The sequence below is a fragment of the Cetorhinus maximus genome, chromosome 3 (genome assembly GCF_964194155.1).
Source record: "Cetorhinus maximus chromosome 3, sCetMax3.hap1.1, whole genome shotgun sequence".
Classification (NCBI taxonomy): domain Eukaryota; kingdom Metazoa; phylum Chordata; class Chondrichthyes; order Lamniformes; family Cetorhinidae; genus Cetorhinus; species Cetorhinus maximus.
The window spans coordinates 117,024,277-117,040,535 of NC_135881.1; the positions used below are offsets into that span (position 1 = coordinate 117,024,277).

The 16,259-nt window shown below is 40.7% G+C and overlaps 1 protein-coding gene across 6 annotated transcripts in view; it reads right to left on the minus strand.

Moving 5' to 3' along the window:
* Window positions 1-16,259, minus strand: part of snx13 (sorting nexin 13) — a 188,926-nt gene that overhangs the window by 86,017 nt on the left and 86,650 nt on the right. For all 6 annotated transcript variants that reach the window (XM_078538849.1, XM_078538851.1, XM_078538848.1 and 3 more), the window contains 3 exons: window positions 15,002-15,123; window positions 9,357-9,475; window positions 2,781-2,882 (listed from right to left, as the gene is read on the minus strand). In XM_078538849.1, coding sequence (XP_078394975.1) covers window positions 2,781-2,882; window positions 9,357-9,475; window positions 15,002-15,123 — 343 coding nt within the window. The remainder of the gene's footprint in view (window positions 1-2,780; window positions 2,883-9,356; window positions 9,476-15,001; window positions 15,124-16,259) is intronic.

Below are 16,259 nucleotides of genomic sequence, written 5' to 3' on the forward strand. Positions count from 1 at the left end.
TCATACAGAAAATCTCCAACCAGGCCAGCTTACTTCAACAACAATAACAGCAACTTTTATTGATGCAGTGGCTTTAAACATCCCAAGTTACTTCACATGAGTGTTGTAAGCAAAATTTAACATTGAGCCACAAAAGGTGATAGCTGGGCAGATGGCCATAAATTTGGTCAAAGAAGTAGGTTTCAAGCAGCATCATAAAAGGAAGAGAGGTAGAGAGATGGAGGGATTTAGGGAGGGAATTCCACAGCTTAGACAACAGGCAACTGAAGGCACAGCCACCAGGGATCCTCAAGGGGCTAGAATTAGAAGAGCATTGTTGGTACTAGAAGAGATTACAGAGATAGGAGTGGTGGGGGGAGGAGGGGGAGTTGTGGCGAGGCCACCAAGGATTTGAAAACGAGGATAAGAATGTAACTTAACCGGGAGCCAATTTTTTGAAAACATATATTTGTGGGATGTGGGCGTCACTGGCTCGGCCAGCATTTATTTCCCATCCCCAAATTTTTAAGTGTCAACCACACTGCTGTGGGTCTGGAGTCATATGTAGGCCAGACCAGGTAAGGACAGCAGATTTTCTTCCCTAAAGGACATTAGTGAACTAGATGGGTTTTTACAACAATCAGCAATGGATTGATGATCATCATGAGACTTTTAATTCCAGATTTTTTGTTCAATCTGCCATGGTGGGATTCGAACCCAGGTCCCCAGAGGATTCCCCTGGTGTCTCTGGAATACCAGTCCAGTGAAAATACCACTATGCCATCGCCTTCCCCCAAATGTAGGTCAATAGGCGAATAGGGTTTCTGGCACATAACGACAGGCAATGTTTGGGATGACCTCAAGTTTACAGAGGGAAGAATGTGGGAGGTTGGTCAGGAGTGCATTGGATAGTCTGATTTTACCTCCTGGAAAATGCTTTGGATCCTTTTCTGTAGGGTTGGGGTATGGGGAGAGTGGGCGTGGGAGGGTGCGTGCGTGTGAGCAATTAAGTAACTAACTAACTAAATAAATAAAGAGCCCATATAGTATGCCTCCAGTTCAAGATGGAGGTTCACCATTAGTTACTTAGATTGGGATATGTGCAATAAGAATTCATAAAAATTATTACTCATGCAAATAAGTTACAAGCTAGTTACTTTAAATAAAACAACAGTGTATGTCATATGGAAAAATGCTTTACATGTATTGAATTCAAAGTAGTAAATGCATAAGCTTTTCTTAAAAAAATACTTTTGGTGGAAATTCATACAAATACAACTTGGTTTATTCACATAAACTGTGCTTTTTCTTTGTACGTTAAATACAAGATGCTTTCAAGGTCACGGATCAAAAGCAAATGATAATAGCAGATTAAGTTAGAGGTAGCTTTGAGGAAATTATACTGAGAAATAATGGCCAGTTGTGACATTATTCCAAATGATTCCTGCAACTAACTTGTCTCAGAAAGTGGTCATTAATGCTATGTAAGAACTCTGCACACAAAGAGCAAAGTTCTAATTTACAGATCTTTAAAAATTAGTCAGCCAAGGGTCTTGCTTCCACATGAAAAAGGACAGATAAATCACCAGTCTTCATTTTTAATAATTTTTAACTGAAGCTTAAAGGGATGATCAAATTTGAGTGAAAAATAACAAACTTTTTCTTGCATGTTGGTTTATTGTGAGGTGGATATGCTGGAGCAAAGAATAGTAGAGTACAATTTGTAAAGGAATTTCATGAGAGATCTGAGCAATAGACTGAAATTAGAACTTGATATCTGTAGTTTAAAAGTACAAGATTTTTACTCAATTTATTTATAATCATGGTACATTTTTTACTGGCTTGTAATGGTTACTTGAAATGGTTTCATTTTGGTGTGGGCATTTTTACAGATTTTTGTAGAATTTAGTGCCTGTTTTATAATAATGAACTTGCAAGAAGAACTTTTATATACGTCTTCCTCCTAGCTAGCAGTGCATTGCTGTGACAGCCAGGAACCTGTAGCAGTTTTTAATCTAGTGGGTTTCATAAAGGCTCTGCATAGTTTTCTTTACTTTTAGGAGAGGTCAATTCGCTTTATCGAAGACCACATGTACAATTCTTGATTCTGTGAAAATATAGTTTACCAGGCTCTACGGAAACCAAATCTCAAGTCAGTAACATATAAATCAGAGAATGCCCTGAAGTCGTAAACAGCACCTTGGTCAAAATGCTTCTCAAGTACGATGACCAGGTTTAGTTTTTTCTCAATTTAGTCTTTCACGGGATGCCGGCATTCCTTTCTAGGCTAGCATTTGTTGTTAGCCGCAAGGGAAACATTCACAAAATGTGGAGGTGTTGCCAAGAACAACCACAAAGATGCCCCGAACAGAAAACTGAGCTATGAGGAAAGACTGCAAAACATTAAAAAGCAATCACAAGGGAGCTTCTCAGAAGTACACAAATTGCATAAAATACAGATCAGCTAACTTTTTAATGCTATTTAACTTAAATGGTGACAGTAGGAAAAGCTGGCACAATTTCAAAAGGGTATATTTAAGATCAGAATGCTATTTTCATATAAGTAACAACCATGATGTGGAATGGATTTTCAGGGAGTACAGTGGAGGTAAAAACCTTAAAATCAAGAAGTTACAGGTTGTGATTTTAGGATGCTGGAGGGCAAGGAAGAGAGAAACTATAGTTTGTTCTGGTTGAATAAGCCAAAATATGTAAAATAACTTTCCTCTTCCATATCTACTGAATGGTCCTTTATAGTAGAAAAGCTAAAAACAAATGTAAAGCTGAAAAATAAAACAAACCTTCTTCATCTTTAACTGAAGTACAAACTTGGTCACGGCAGACTTCTCTCTCCATTTCCACTTCAACCTCAAAAAAAGTTTCAACAAATTCTTCCGAACCATCTGAAATGACAGAATTGTTGCTCCAATTGATGTATTAGAAACCATTTTATTGCAGATACTTTAAGGGTTTTTTAAAAGACTTTTGTAATGAGATACCTGGATTGGCAGGATTAGTAACATACAGGTCTGAGACAAGTGAAAGTTATTATGATGCAGTATGAAAGTATTGAAAATAGCCAAAATCTACATAGGAACAGGAGTAGACCATTTTTCCCTTTAAGGTCACCATTGACCATTCAATAGGCTGATCTTTATTTCAGCTCCATCCGCCTGCCTTAGCTCCATCTCATTTTACATCTTTGTCCAGCAAGATTTCAGAGATCTCAGATTTATAATTATTAATTAAGCAAGCATCTATCGCTTTCTGTGACAGAAGATTCCACAATTCTATCAACTTTTGCATGAAGAACTGTTTAACTTCTCTCCTCAATGGCCTGACAAGGGGTGTCCCCTTGCCCTAGACTCTCACCAGAGGGGAATAAACTTATCTCTACCTAACTCATCAATTCCTTTCAAAATCCTAAAAATCTTAATCAAAAATCCCCATAATCTTCTCTATTTCAGTGAATAGAAGTCTAGCTTCAGTACTCTCTTCTCCTAATCTAACCTTCAAGGCCCTCTGAACATTCCAGTAAATTTCTGCTGCACTTCCAAGGCCAACATATCCTTTCTATGGTACAGTATATAGAATGTACAAGATATTCCAGGTGTGGTTTAACCAGAGCTTTGTATAGCTGTAGCAAAACTTCTCCCCTTTATGCTCAAACCCTCTAGCCATAGAGTAGGGCTTCCCAAACTGTGGACTGTAACTCCTAATGGGGTCACAAGACACAATTTTGGGGTTGTGAACTGCAAGGCAGCAATGGCTGCCGTGGAGCTTGGACTGAGTGTTAACAGCTGTGAGGCCCCTTTAAATCCTCACATTTCTTCTAATGGTGAGCGTGGCCTAACAAACAGATCTTTTGAGGCCTGATTGCTGCTGCACAAAAGACTATGAAAAGAAATTTTCTTTTAAAACCGACAGTTTAAACAATTCCCACAATGCTCAATCTCACTCACCCCTCACTCAGCAGTTGAAGGCTCTCACCACCACCCCCACTCACCAACTCTTGCACCCCCCCAAATTTTCACTCTGGGGTCACACAAAATCTGGGGCATTAAAATGGGATCACAGGAAATAAGTTTGAGAAGCATTGCCATAGAGACTAAAATTCCAACAGCATGTTAATGGTAGTCAGGTACAAAAACTGTATTGCACACAGACCCTTAAGTCTTTGTATTTCCACTGTTCATAGATTTTCACCATTTAAAAAATATTCCAAATCTTCCTTTTTTGGTTCAAAATGGATGACCTCTCACTTAATTGCACTGAAATTTACTTGCCACAGTTTTGCCTGATTATTTAAATTATCAATGTCTCCTTGTAATTTTATGTTCCTGTCCACTCCAGTCTTTGTGTCACTGCATCATTGGAAAGAAATGCATTTTATTGGAAAGGCTCGAAACATCTTTCTGCACAGATGCTGCCTGATTTGCTATTTCCAGTTTTGTTTCTAAATTTGGAAGAGTCGTGTTTGCACACCAGATAGAATTAGTGTTTATATCAGTATATTCAAATTTTACATACTTAAAAACTAAGGCCCTTAAACTGGAAAGCAATAATCAGGTTGCAGATTGCCTCATGTGCCCCAGTTACGGAAGTAATAAACAGTGGAATGTCATTTCCTTGGATAAGTTTTTTTTGTTATGAAGATAACAGGGGTGGGGCGGGGGGGTAATGGAAAATGTTCAGTTACCTGTTCAGCTTCATAATAGCCAGGTATGGGTTACAACTGATGCAGGTCTATGATTCTGCTATCTTTCTGAATAGCTCTGAATGCTTGTGCCATTGATTTGAGGGGAATAAAACCATATAATTCAAACAAAGATACATGACACACTAAAGAGGGAAACTCAGCTACACTTGAATCCTGGCAGGAGTTCCCTACATCGATCAAGTTTCTCATTCAAGTAAAGAATGTGAATTGCGATCTTACAACGTTGATGTTGTTTCTGACACTGGATCAACATAAGCAATAATTTGGTCCCAAGAACCACTATTTGCAACTGAAATGCATTTGGATGCATCCAACATTTCGATGTCAGGCGAAAGTTTCTAATAGAATTAACATGCAATAACTTACCTGAGGTTGGCTACACTAAAGCGGCGAAAGTTTACATTCATGCATTACTTTAAACTCACTTGTCTGCCTCTCATCTCTTCTCCCCCCTCTTCAGTTAGCAAACAAGCATTTAATAATCTTTGACAAGACAGAAATCATACTACAAAGAATCTTACCCTTATTGTGTGTGAATATAACCAACACAAAATTAGGAAATGTGATAACTTGCACATCAGGTTTCAGGGAGTAAAATCCTTTAACCATTTATTGCAACACAATGAAACAGAAGAAGATGCATTAGTCCATATTGCTAGATCATCAATAGATAAGTTATTTGGTTGACATTTCCATAATGCTATTAAACTTCATTTACAAGATCATGTTTCATATATTTGAAATGAATTAACCTGACAAATGCACTATTTGCTATGTTACTGAATTACACTAAACAGTAAACTTCTTTGTTCAAATCATGACATGCTGTTGTCTTATCTAAACAGCAATGGAGATACACTTCGCCTCAACGTCAGCAGGCAAAAGAAAAAGGGTGGGAAATGGGGTTGGGTGGTAGGAGGTGAAAAGAATAACTGCTATTATGTCTTTTCCTGATCATTATCCAATGACTTCTGTGGGAAATCACATGCATGAAAGTTGAGGACAGGATCAGGCTGAACCACCTCCATGGTATAAAATCCTACTGACACCAATCATATGGGCTCACATGTATAGCGAGGGCAGCTACGGCAGCCATGGAATTATATTCCTAGTATGAATTATTTTAAGAGGGGAAAGGAGAAAGTTTAGGAGGTTAAATGGATTTTGTTGAAAAAATCTTCATGCTTAACTTGGTGAAGCTTGTTTTGTTCAGTTTCAACTTGGTGGGACAGCCAGTAAATGAGGTTAATAAATTTATCTACATGCAGTTCTCTATGTCAAATTCTAACTGATAAGAATATCACAGAAAAACAGAAAACTTTTTCTGTCTATTGACCTAGGCAAGATACTCAAAATTTATCTAGATGCTTGTGTTGGTGAAGATAATTTACGGTCATAGACAGTTGGTTTCATCAAAAATGCAATCTAAAATACAGAAGGCAAAAAATCTAGACTCAGGGGTTACAAGTTTGGTTCTGCTGCAGGTATCCAATCAAGTTCAGTGGTGTCAGCTGCTCCCTTAAGTGGTCTGATTGCTTGCATTTAAAAAAAATGGGAGTTGATTCCTTATGCCGTGTACCTGCTTGCATGCTCTCAGGACCTGGGCATATAAGAAAGATCCCTGATGATCTGTGTCTTACAAAGCCTCCATTCAAAGATGAGCTGAGTTCAAAGAAAATCAGTCAATATCAAGATGTTAAAAGTCTCCTAAATGAATGAGCCAATATTTAGGATCTGTGTAAAACTACCACCCAATCGCCAATTCAATCCTCTCTTACTTCCTTATAGGTGGTCAACCCAGGATGGGGCTATCTGGGTACACAAGCAGCTTGCAGACCTGTGTCTGCTCAAGATACAGATTTAAGTCACTTGTGCCAATTTTTTGTTTTGAGTGGAAGAAAAATAGCAACAGACTCCCAAACTGGTAGCATTCTCCCTCCCAAGGCAGGTCCCTTGCAATATATGCCCTATATTATGCATGCAAGGTCCATGCATAAGAAATAGGACCTGCAGTAGACATATATCCCCTCGAGCCTGCTCTGCCATTCAATATGGTCATGCCTGATCTACTGCCTCAACTCCACTTTCCCATCCGCTCCTCAAACCCCCGATTCCACAAGATCAAAGCTGTCTATCCAGTCTTAAATATGCTCAACTATGGATAACCGAGAATTCCAAAGGTTCATAAAGAGAGTTCTCATCTCAGTCCTAAATAATCAATCCTTAATCTCGAGGTTGTGCCCCTGTTTTCTAGATTCCGCAATCAGGGGGAAACAACCTTTCAGTGTCTACCCTGTCAAGCTTCTTCAGAATCGTGTATGTTTCAATGAGGTTCTTCTGAACTCCAGAAAGCATAGGCCCAATTTACTCAACCTTTCATCAAAGTAAATGTCCAAAAAGAAAGTTGTGCATTCAGATGTCAGGATTTCACGTTTTAAAACTTTTACTGTAACAAATGACTAAAAAAAAACCACTATTTCATAGGCAGCTTTACTTTAAGTTACAGAAAGTGACATCCCCCATGTACACGTATCACCCATCGCACTCTCCACGGAATTATAATCCTTTTATCAAACAGTTCACAGTTGTTCGCAGCTTCCGATAGGTTCCCATATCCCTGCTTCACCGAGCAACAACTTCAAGTGACCGACTCCAGGTGCTTTCTTTAGTTTTCAGACAGTTTCTTAAATCTACCATCAACAAGAAAGCCTGTTCCGATGGATCTTCTTCCCCTGGCCACATCCGGATGTATCTCCCGAATCCTTAGATGGCTGAAGAATGCGTCTCTTCGAATAGAGACCATCGCCCTACTGCATCAGACTGTGGTAATTTGCAGAGTTAGGCAGCCTTTTCTCTCTGCTGACCACACAGAATTGTCTGTGATATTTATTGATTTGTAGGGAAGCTTGTATCCTGGTCTCAAAAATGGCTTCCTTTTCCTTCTTCCCCAGGGTGACGTGAAACATATCAGAATCTCAGAGTGCAGAAGAGGCCCTTCGGCCCATCGAGTCTGCACCGACATGTGAGAAACACCTGACCTACCTACCTAATCCCATTTACCAGCACATGGCCCAGAGCCTTGAATGTTATGATGCGCCAAGTGATCATCCAGATACTTTTTAAAGGATGGGAGGCAACCCGCCTCCACCACCCTCTCAGGCAGTGCATTCCAGACCATCACCACCCTCTGGGTAAAAAAGTTTTTCCTCACATCCCCCCTAAACCTCCTGCCCCTCACCTTGAACTTATGTCCCCTTGTGACTGACCCTTCAACTAAGGGGAACAGCTGCTCCCTATCCACCCTGTCCGTGCCCCTCAATCCTGTACACCTCAATCAGGTCGCCCCTCAGTCTTCTCTGCTCCAACAAAAACAACCCAAGTCTATCTAACCTCTCTTCATAACTTAAATGTTTCATTCCAGGCAACATCCTGGTGAATCTCCTCTGCACCCCTGCCAATGCAATCACATCCTTCCTATAATGTGGTGACCAGAACTGCACACAGTACTCCAGCTGTGGCCTCACCAAGGTTCTATACAACACCAACATGACCTCCCTACTTTTGTAATCTATGCCTCAATTGATAGAGACAAGTGTCCCAAATGCCTTTTTCATCACCGCACTAACATGCCCCTCCACCTTCAGAGATCTATGGACACACACGCCAAGGGCTCTTTGTTCCTCAGAACTTCCTAGTGTTGTGCCGTTCATTGAATACTTCTTTGTATCAACTTGTATTCAGATAGAATTGTTGCTTAGCTATCTTTGACCCCAACCTTCTTTCGTCTTGGAAGTCAATGGATGGTTTTGAGCACAACTGTTTACAAACCAATATCTATAAACATCTTTCTGGGTCTTTAGGAGACTCAGAGACTGCTGCTATTGTCTCCAAGCATAAATTCCTTACATCATCTTCCAGGTAAAACAATCTAAGCCTTCCTTTGGTCTCCAATAATCAAACCATCCAGGCCAGACTGTAAGTCAGGCAGGCTTCAGGAAAGGTCACATACTTCTTAATTTACCCTAAATTTAAAGATACAGTAGCAAGACATCATAATATTATAATCCTCAATTGTAACAAGCTTTACATCATCAGCAAACTTGGATATATTACTCTCGGTCTCTTTGTATAAGTCATTATGATAGGTCATAAACAGCTGAGGTCCCTGCACTGATCTTTGTGGCACCCCACTAGTTACAGCCTGCCAACCTGAAAATGACCCATTTATCCCTACTCTCCCGGTCAGTTAATCGATCTTCTACCCATATTACCCCCAAATCCATAAACCCCTATCTTGTATACTAACTTTTTATGTGGAACCTTATCAAATACACTGCCTAGTAGTTGCACCACCTAATCCTCCTGTATGCCTGGAGCCAACATGCTATTTGAAAACCTGCCTTTGGGATACACATACGCTGTGCTTGGTGCCTCTAACCTCTTACAACTTGCCACATTATTGTTTAACAAAACACATTTGCCCCATTCAAAAGGAGCTGAATTGCAGGTAGGTCTCCTGCACTTAAGGCATCCACACGCCCAAGTTCTGCTACAGGTCCTCTCTGCACATAGGAAGAATAGGCACAGTTACCAAAGTGACAGGAGTAGAAAATATCCCCTCCAAAAACCGTATAAGTTGACGATAACTATTCCATACCTTTTTTCTGTCGCGAATCTTCTATCCTTTGTTGAGCTTTCCTGAATACACGAAGATGTGTCGCAAAGTCATTTACTAACCGTGTAGTAAAGTAAGGTTGCCAGTCAACCTCTTTTGACCTGTTATTAGTCACAATAGACAAAGTAATAAAAACCATAAAATTATAACTAATATTTTTCAAAACTGTAATAATGATATTCAGGTTCTTTAATGAAACCAGAATTTTTTTTTTTATTCATCAGTTCCCACAGTACCAATTTTACTAAAACTCACTAGTTCTCCAACATGGCTTGCTGCTCTTATCAAGATATTTAGTTATGGGGAATTTTGATATAGTAAAATAACCCATTCCCACTAGCAGATAGGGAAGTAACCAGAAGACACAGATTTAAAGATAAATGGCAAAGAACCAGAGAAGAGATGAAGAAAAATATTTATCTGCTGCAATTTGTTTTGAGCTGAAAAGCACTACCCCAAAGGGTGGTGGAAGCAGATTTAGTAACAGTCAGGGACTCACCAAAGGCTCAGGGTCAGACAGGGGGACTTACTGAAGGAAAATCTTCATGTAAAGGCAGCGAACGTGGCAAAAAGTATTAAACGTGTACTTTGTATATGTCTTCATTAAGTAAGCGGATACTGTAAAGGGTATGTTAAAAGAGGAGAGGAAATTAATGGAAAAGGTAGTAATAGAGAAGACAAGATAATTACTGAAAGTTGAGCAGTCACCTGGTCCAGAAGGAATGCATCCCAGGTTGCTGAAAGAAATGGTGTTTCGCAAGGATCAGTGCTAGGACCACTGCTGTTCACAATGTACATCAATAACTTGGACTTCGGAATCAAAATCACAATTGCTAAATTTGCGGATGACACCGAATTAGGGTGGGGGGTCGTCAACAAAGGAGGATTGCAATAAATTACAGGAGGATAATAATAATATTGCAGAATGGGCAAATAATTGGCAAATGAAGTTCAGTGCAGATAAAAGTGAGGTAGTATATTTTAGTAGGAAGAATAGGGAGGTCACATTACTTGGATGGTGCAAGTCTAGATAGAGTAGAGGAACAAAGGAACTGAAAAAGGTGCAGAGAAGATTTACAAAGATGAAACCAAAAACGTGTGGGTATACACAGTGGGAAAGGATCGACAGGTTGGGTCTCCTTTCTTGCAAAAAGACAGCTGATGGGTGACTAATAGAAGTCTTTAAAGTTATGAAGGGTTTTGATGGAGTGGATACAGAGAGAATGTTTCCTCTTGTGCAGAAGAGCATAACTAGGGGCCATGAATATAGGCTAGGCACCAAGAAATCAAAGGGAATTCAGAAGAAACTTCTTTGGGTAAAGAGTGCTGAGAATATGGAACTTGCTATCACAGGGAGCAACAGAAATTAATATTACAGATGCAAGTGAGAGGAAACTAGACAAGCATATGAGGGAAAAGGGAATAGATGGTTACAATTGTAGATTTTGATGAGAAAAAAAAGGTAGGACCCTCGAGTGAAGCATAAACACTGGCATGGATGGTTGGGCTGAATGGCCTGTTTCTATGACATGCATTCTATGTAGTCCTATGTTAATCTTGAACAACCTTCCAACTCAAACAAGTGCACTACCAACTAAATCAAGCTTACACTGACTCCTTCTTTGGTTGCTGGTTGCTTCAGAAATAATTGTCTCCTCAATTTATGATTTGCGTTACATGCCGTTTATGTACATCAAAGTGTAAGTGCAAGCATTAGCCCCTTGGTATCCACTAAATAGATATTTCTAATCAACATCACACCTCTAGCTACTACCCATTGTCTTCTCTCTTTCAGCCAGTTTCTTATCCACTTCCAGCCTTTAATGTCCAGCTTTAAATCCTTTCTTGAAGTCTAGATATCAGAGAGCTTTCAAATGTCTATTTGAATGTTCCTTCCTTAAAATTCACAAGGTGGTCAACCAACCAATGCTGGCTTGTTATTTTCATTTAGGTAATCTTCAAACTGATAATAAATTCCATTATTTTATCAATTTATAAAAGCAAGACTAACAGGTTTCCAGTGACGAGTTTTGTTTGTGGACTTTAAATAAATAGGTTTTCACTTTGATTTGTTTCCAATCCAATGGGATCTTCCTTGTACCCAATGGCTCACTTATGATGACTGTTCGCACTCTAGAGCTTGTCTGTTACTGTTATATTAGTGTTGAAATATAATGGCCTGAATCTACTGAGCAGTGGCAATCCACACGAAGATTCTCCCAACCTGATGCCACTGCATATTTCTCCCTGGGTCTTCAGATTTAGGCTGTCAAAGAAATGCAGAGTGCAGCACCACCCATGGAACTCCATCAGAGCAGAGTAAAGGAAGACAGAATATGTCCCCCTTTTACGGCACTAGCTGCCTATTCTGTCTGGTAAGTTTAAAGGTCCAGTCTTTGAGAGTGAGCGAGCGAGGGGGATTCAGGTCGGGTGGTCGGGGTGGGGGTCCAGTTGGGTGGTCATGGAGAGCGATTGGGGGTTTGGTTATGGAGCTACCCAGGAGTTAGGGCAGGTTTTAAACTAACTAACTATCCAGATAAGTACCCGCGGATCTGTCCCAAGTCTTCAACTCTTGCCGAGAGTCGCAGATATTCAAGCAGGGTCCTGACACACATCTGTCAACCGTAACAACTGTAACCGTCACTCTTCAGTTGTAATGCAGGTTTTTCCAACATGCAGTAAGAAGCGGGTGAGGCAAGTAGAGACAAAGAGGATGTTATAAGCTTAGAGGGGTAGGGCAAGGCCAGAATACTTAATGAATACTTTGTATTGGTGTTTATTAAGAAGAGGATATTGAGAGAAAAAAAAAAATCGGTAGAAGTGGAGATGATAGAGATAACGGATGGAGTGAAAATTGATAGGCAGGATGTACTGGAAAAGCGAGTTAGTTATGCTTAGAGTGGATACTTTGCCTGATCCGGATGGTTTGCATCCCAAGTTGCTAAGAGAAATGAGGGTAGAAACAGCAGAAGGACTTGCCATAATCTTCTAATCTTTCCTTGATACAGGACAGGTGCCAGATGATTAGAGATTGGCAAACGTGACACCCTTATTCAAGGAAGGGTGCATGGACATTCCTAGTAACCACAGGTTAGTCAGTTTGACATCAGTGGCGGGTAAGGGTTTAGAAACAATGACCAGAGGGAAAAAAAAACAGGCACTTGGAGAAGTTCAAGTTAATTAAGGAGAGCCAGCAATGATTTGTGAAATGCAGATCATGTTTTGACTAATCCAATTCAATTTTTTGAAGTGGTAATAGAGAAATTTGACAAAGGGAATGCGATGGAAGTTGTCTATATGGATTTCAAGGCGGCATTTGACAAAGTACACATAAAAGGCTTGTTAACAAAACCAAGGCTCATGAAAAGGAGGATCAGTGAGAGCTTAGATAAACAATTGCATTGAGGACAGAAAACAGCGAGTCGTGGTAAATGGTTGTTTTTCAGACTGGAGGTGATAGATAGCAGTGTCCCCAAATGGTCAGTGTTATGACCAATGCTCTTTTTGCTATATATAAATTACTTGGATATTGGAATACAGAACACTTTGCCAATCATACCAAACTTGGACGTGTGGTAAACAGTGAGGATGATACCAATCAACTGCAACAAAACATTGAAAGGCTCACAGAACGGGCAGACATGTGACATAAGGAATTAAATATTGAGGAGTGAGAGGTGGTGCATTTTGACTGAAGGGATAGGAAAGGCAATGTAGGCCTAGATCCTCTAGTCTCCGGATGGTCGGAGACTGGACGTACCCTAGATGATGTGTTACAGGACCCCTTGGAAGTCCCTACACACTGACTCCTTGGGAACTGCCCAGGAAGTTTCAACTTCCAATGGGTAATTCCAGTGTCTGAACTCTCCAAGAAAGTCTCTAACTCTGAGTTAAAGTCTGGGGTTTCAGAGGATTCCGACTAAGTTACCTGGATGGTTACCCAGGAAATATTAGACAGGAGAAAAAAAACGTCTAACTCCTGGGTAACTACAAAACTGTCACTGCCCGCCCCCACCCACCACCCACAATCCCCACATAACTCCCCATAAATTCCCCGCAGCCCGACTGCCCCTCACCGACTCTCCAGCTGCCCCCCCCACCCACCCACCACGCAACCCTACCCACTTACCGCACTCACTCATTCATTAACACAGTGAAAGGCTTTTGGACACTTAAGCAGCTTTTCAGTGGATTAATGAATGAAGACTTACTAAAATACTGCAGCTAGTGCCATAAAAAAGGGGATGTGGCTTGGCTTCCCCGCCGAATCTGCACAAAGAGGGCTCAGTGAACAGGTACGCACTTTTGCTGCGGCCCGGTTCAAAAGTCCAAGCTAGAAATGTGGAGCTCCACCTTCGTGTAAAATAAAAAAATAGGAGTGGAGTGGCAATCCAATGGTGACTGCCACTCCTTGGAAGATTTGACCCACAGGCATAATGCCACATTTCTAAAAAAAAGTGTGCAGGGACATAGAGAACTGGGGGTTCAATTGCATAGATCTTTGAAGGTGACAGGAAATAATGGGGGAGTGGTTAGCAAAGCATATGGGATCTTAAGCTTCAGAACTGAAGGTATCGAGTACAAAAGCAGCAGAGTTATGCTGAACCTTCATAAAACCCTTCTATGCCAGAAGAGTTGCAACCAGTTCTGGTCACTACACTTCAGGAAGGATGTGAGGGTCCTTAAGAGACTGCAGAGGAGATTTACAAAAAGGTGAGGGTTTTTAGTTACAAGGTTAGGTTGGAGAAGCTGCGGTTGTTCTGCTTGAAGCGAAGAAAATTGAGGGGAAACTTGATAGAGATGTACAAGATTGTCTTCCTTATTTAAAACCTGACACAAAGAAAAGCCGTTCCCATTAGCTGATGGTATAAGGACTAGGTGACACAGCTTTAAGGTTTTGGGCAAGTGATATGGGAGCAAGGCAAGGAAGAACTTTCTTTTTCAACAAGAGTGGTAATGACCTGGAAATCGCTCCCAATGAATTCCTAGGTCCTAAGCTCTAGAATACCTTGCCAAAATCTCACCGCCTCTGTACCTCGCTTTCGTCCTTTGAGGCACTTCTCAAAACCTACCTCTTTGACCAAGCTTTTGGTCATCTGATCTAATTATCTTGTTACGTAGCTTGGTGTCATATTTCATTTTATAATGCTCCTTTGAAGTGGCTTTGGCCATTTTATTATGTTAAAGATGCTACATAAATACAAGTTGTTGTTGTGCAAGGGTGGTGGAAGTAGAGATGATCAATGATTTCAAAAGGAAATTGGGTGGGCACTTCTGGGAAATAAATTTGCAGGGCCACAGGAACAGAGCAGAGGAATGGGACTGGCTGAATTGCTCTATAGAGAGATGGTATGGACTTTTTGGGCTGAATGGCCTCCTTTTGTGCTGTAATGACTATGACAATTTTTTAAAGTGATCACATTTGAAAGGACCAATATTTCTTGAAAGAAGGAACTTTCAAGCTTGGTACCCAATCTTAGCTCAGAATATCCTGTTTATCCTCTGTTTACTATGGTTGTTATAAGTAATCTTATTTAAACGTTCAATACCAAAATATGAACACAAACTGTATACTATTCTGCATTTACTTTCATGTTGTAGGGTAGACTCAAGTGAATCCAACTTACCTTGTGGCAAACTGAACAAGTGCATTTTGTATAGTTTTTCTGACTTCGAGTAAAAAAGATTCATCATCACTTAGAGTATAATACCAGTACTGGATATAGTCCCTTAGTGCAAACTGGATGACCTGAAAAAAGAAAATGAACATATAGAATACTCCCATTTATCTTTTATGGCTCTATCACACTTGCTGTGTAAAAAATTTCAAGCAAAATGATTCAAGCAGCAAATAATTAATTCTTAGTCTGCATGCATAGCACATCATTTGTTACGTATAGCAAAACATAGGTATATTGGAATAGTACACATTCTGCAAAGTGAACAAAATAATTTTCCAAGATAGCACCAACACTTCTGAAAACTGCAGATAACTCAAAGCACACATAGAATGTAATATAGAATGTAATTTGGTGTAATAGTAAGTAGACCTCAAAATCTGCAGGTAGTACCATCACCCTTCCAAGGCACCAAATTTCACAAGGTTGCTTCAGGGAACACTCAACCCTAACCTCAAAAAAAAAATTAAATACCAACTTTGTTTCCTTTCACTACCTAATTCTTTTGACAGCTTCAATTCTGCTCACTACTTCAAGAAACCTCAGACTCTATTTTACATTTGAAACATTTAATTTGTGCGATCAAAGGCAGCCAATAGAGCTAAAATTGCACTGAAAGAGGGTGCATTTATATGGCGTTTTACCACATCTCAAAAAAGCATTCTTGCGGCGGAATTTAATGCCCTCCCCAGGGTGAGTTTAGTGGTGGTGATGGTGGGGGAAGTGGAGGTGGCACTTCGCCAGTCGGCAGGTGGCAAGTGGGGACCTTGCCATCTGCCCACCCCCACTGCCCTAATTAAGTCCACAGCAGGAAGGCCCATGGATACCCTTCCTGCCCTGGTGCCAAGTGTGGCCTACTTATGGGCCTTATCCTGCTGTTGTCGTAGGTATTCACCCAGCAGTGGGCAGAGGATTCACCATGCAGGGAGTCCAAAAAGCAAACCCGTATTTGGTTGCTTGCAGGCTCCCAGAAGGGGGCGGGCGGGGCCAGGGGAGGTGGGGTAGGTCCCTCTTAAAACACAGTGTCAGAGCTGGGGACTAGACATTGGGAATGGGAGGGATGCCTACCTGGGGCCAACCCCTTGCCTTTGCTGCCAATCCCACTTCCCAACATCTCCCCTCCTGTCATCTCTCACCTTTGCCTGGATCCATGAGCAACTGATTCCACTTCCCAACATCTCCCCTCCCATCATCATTCACCCGTGCC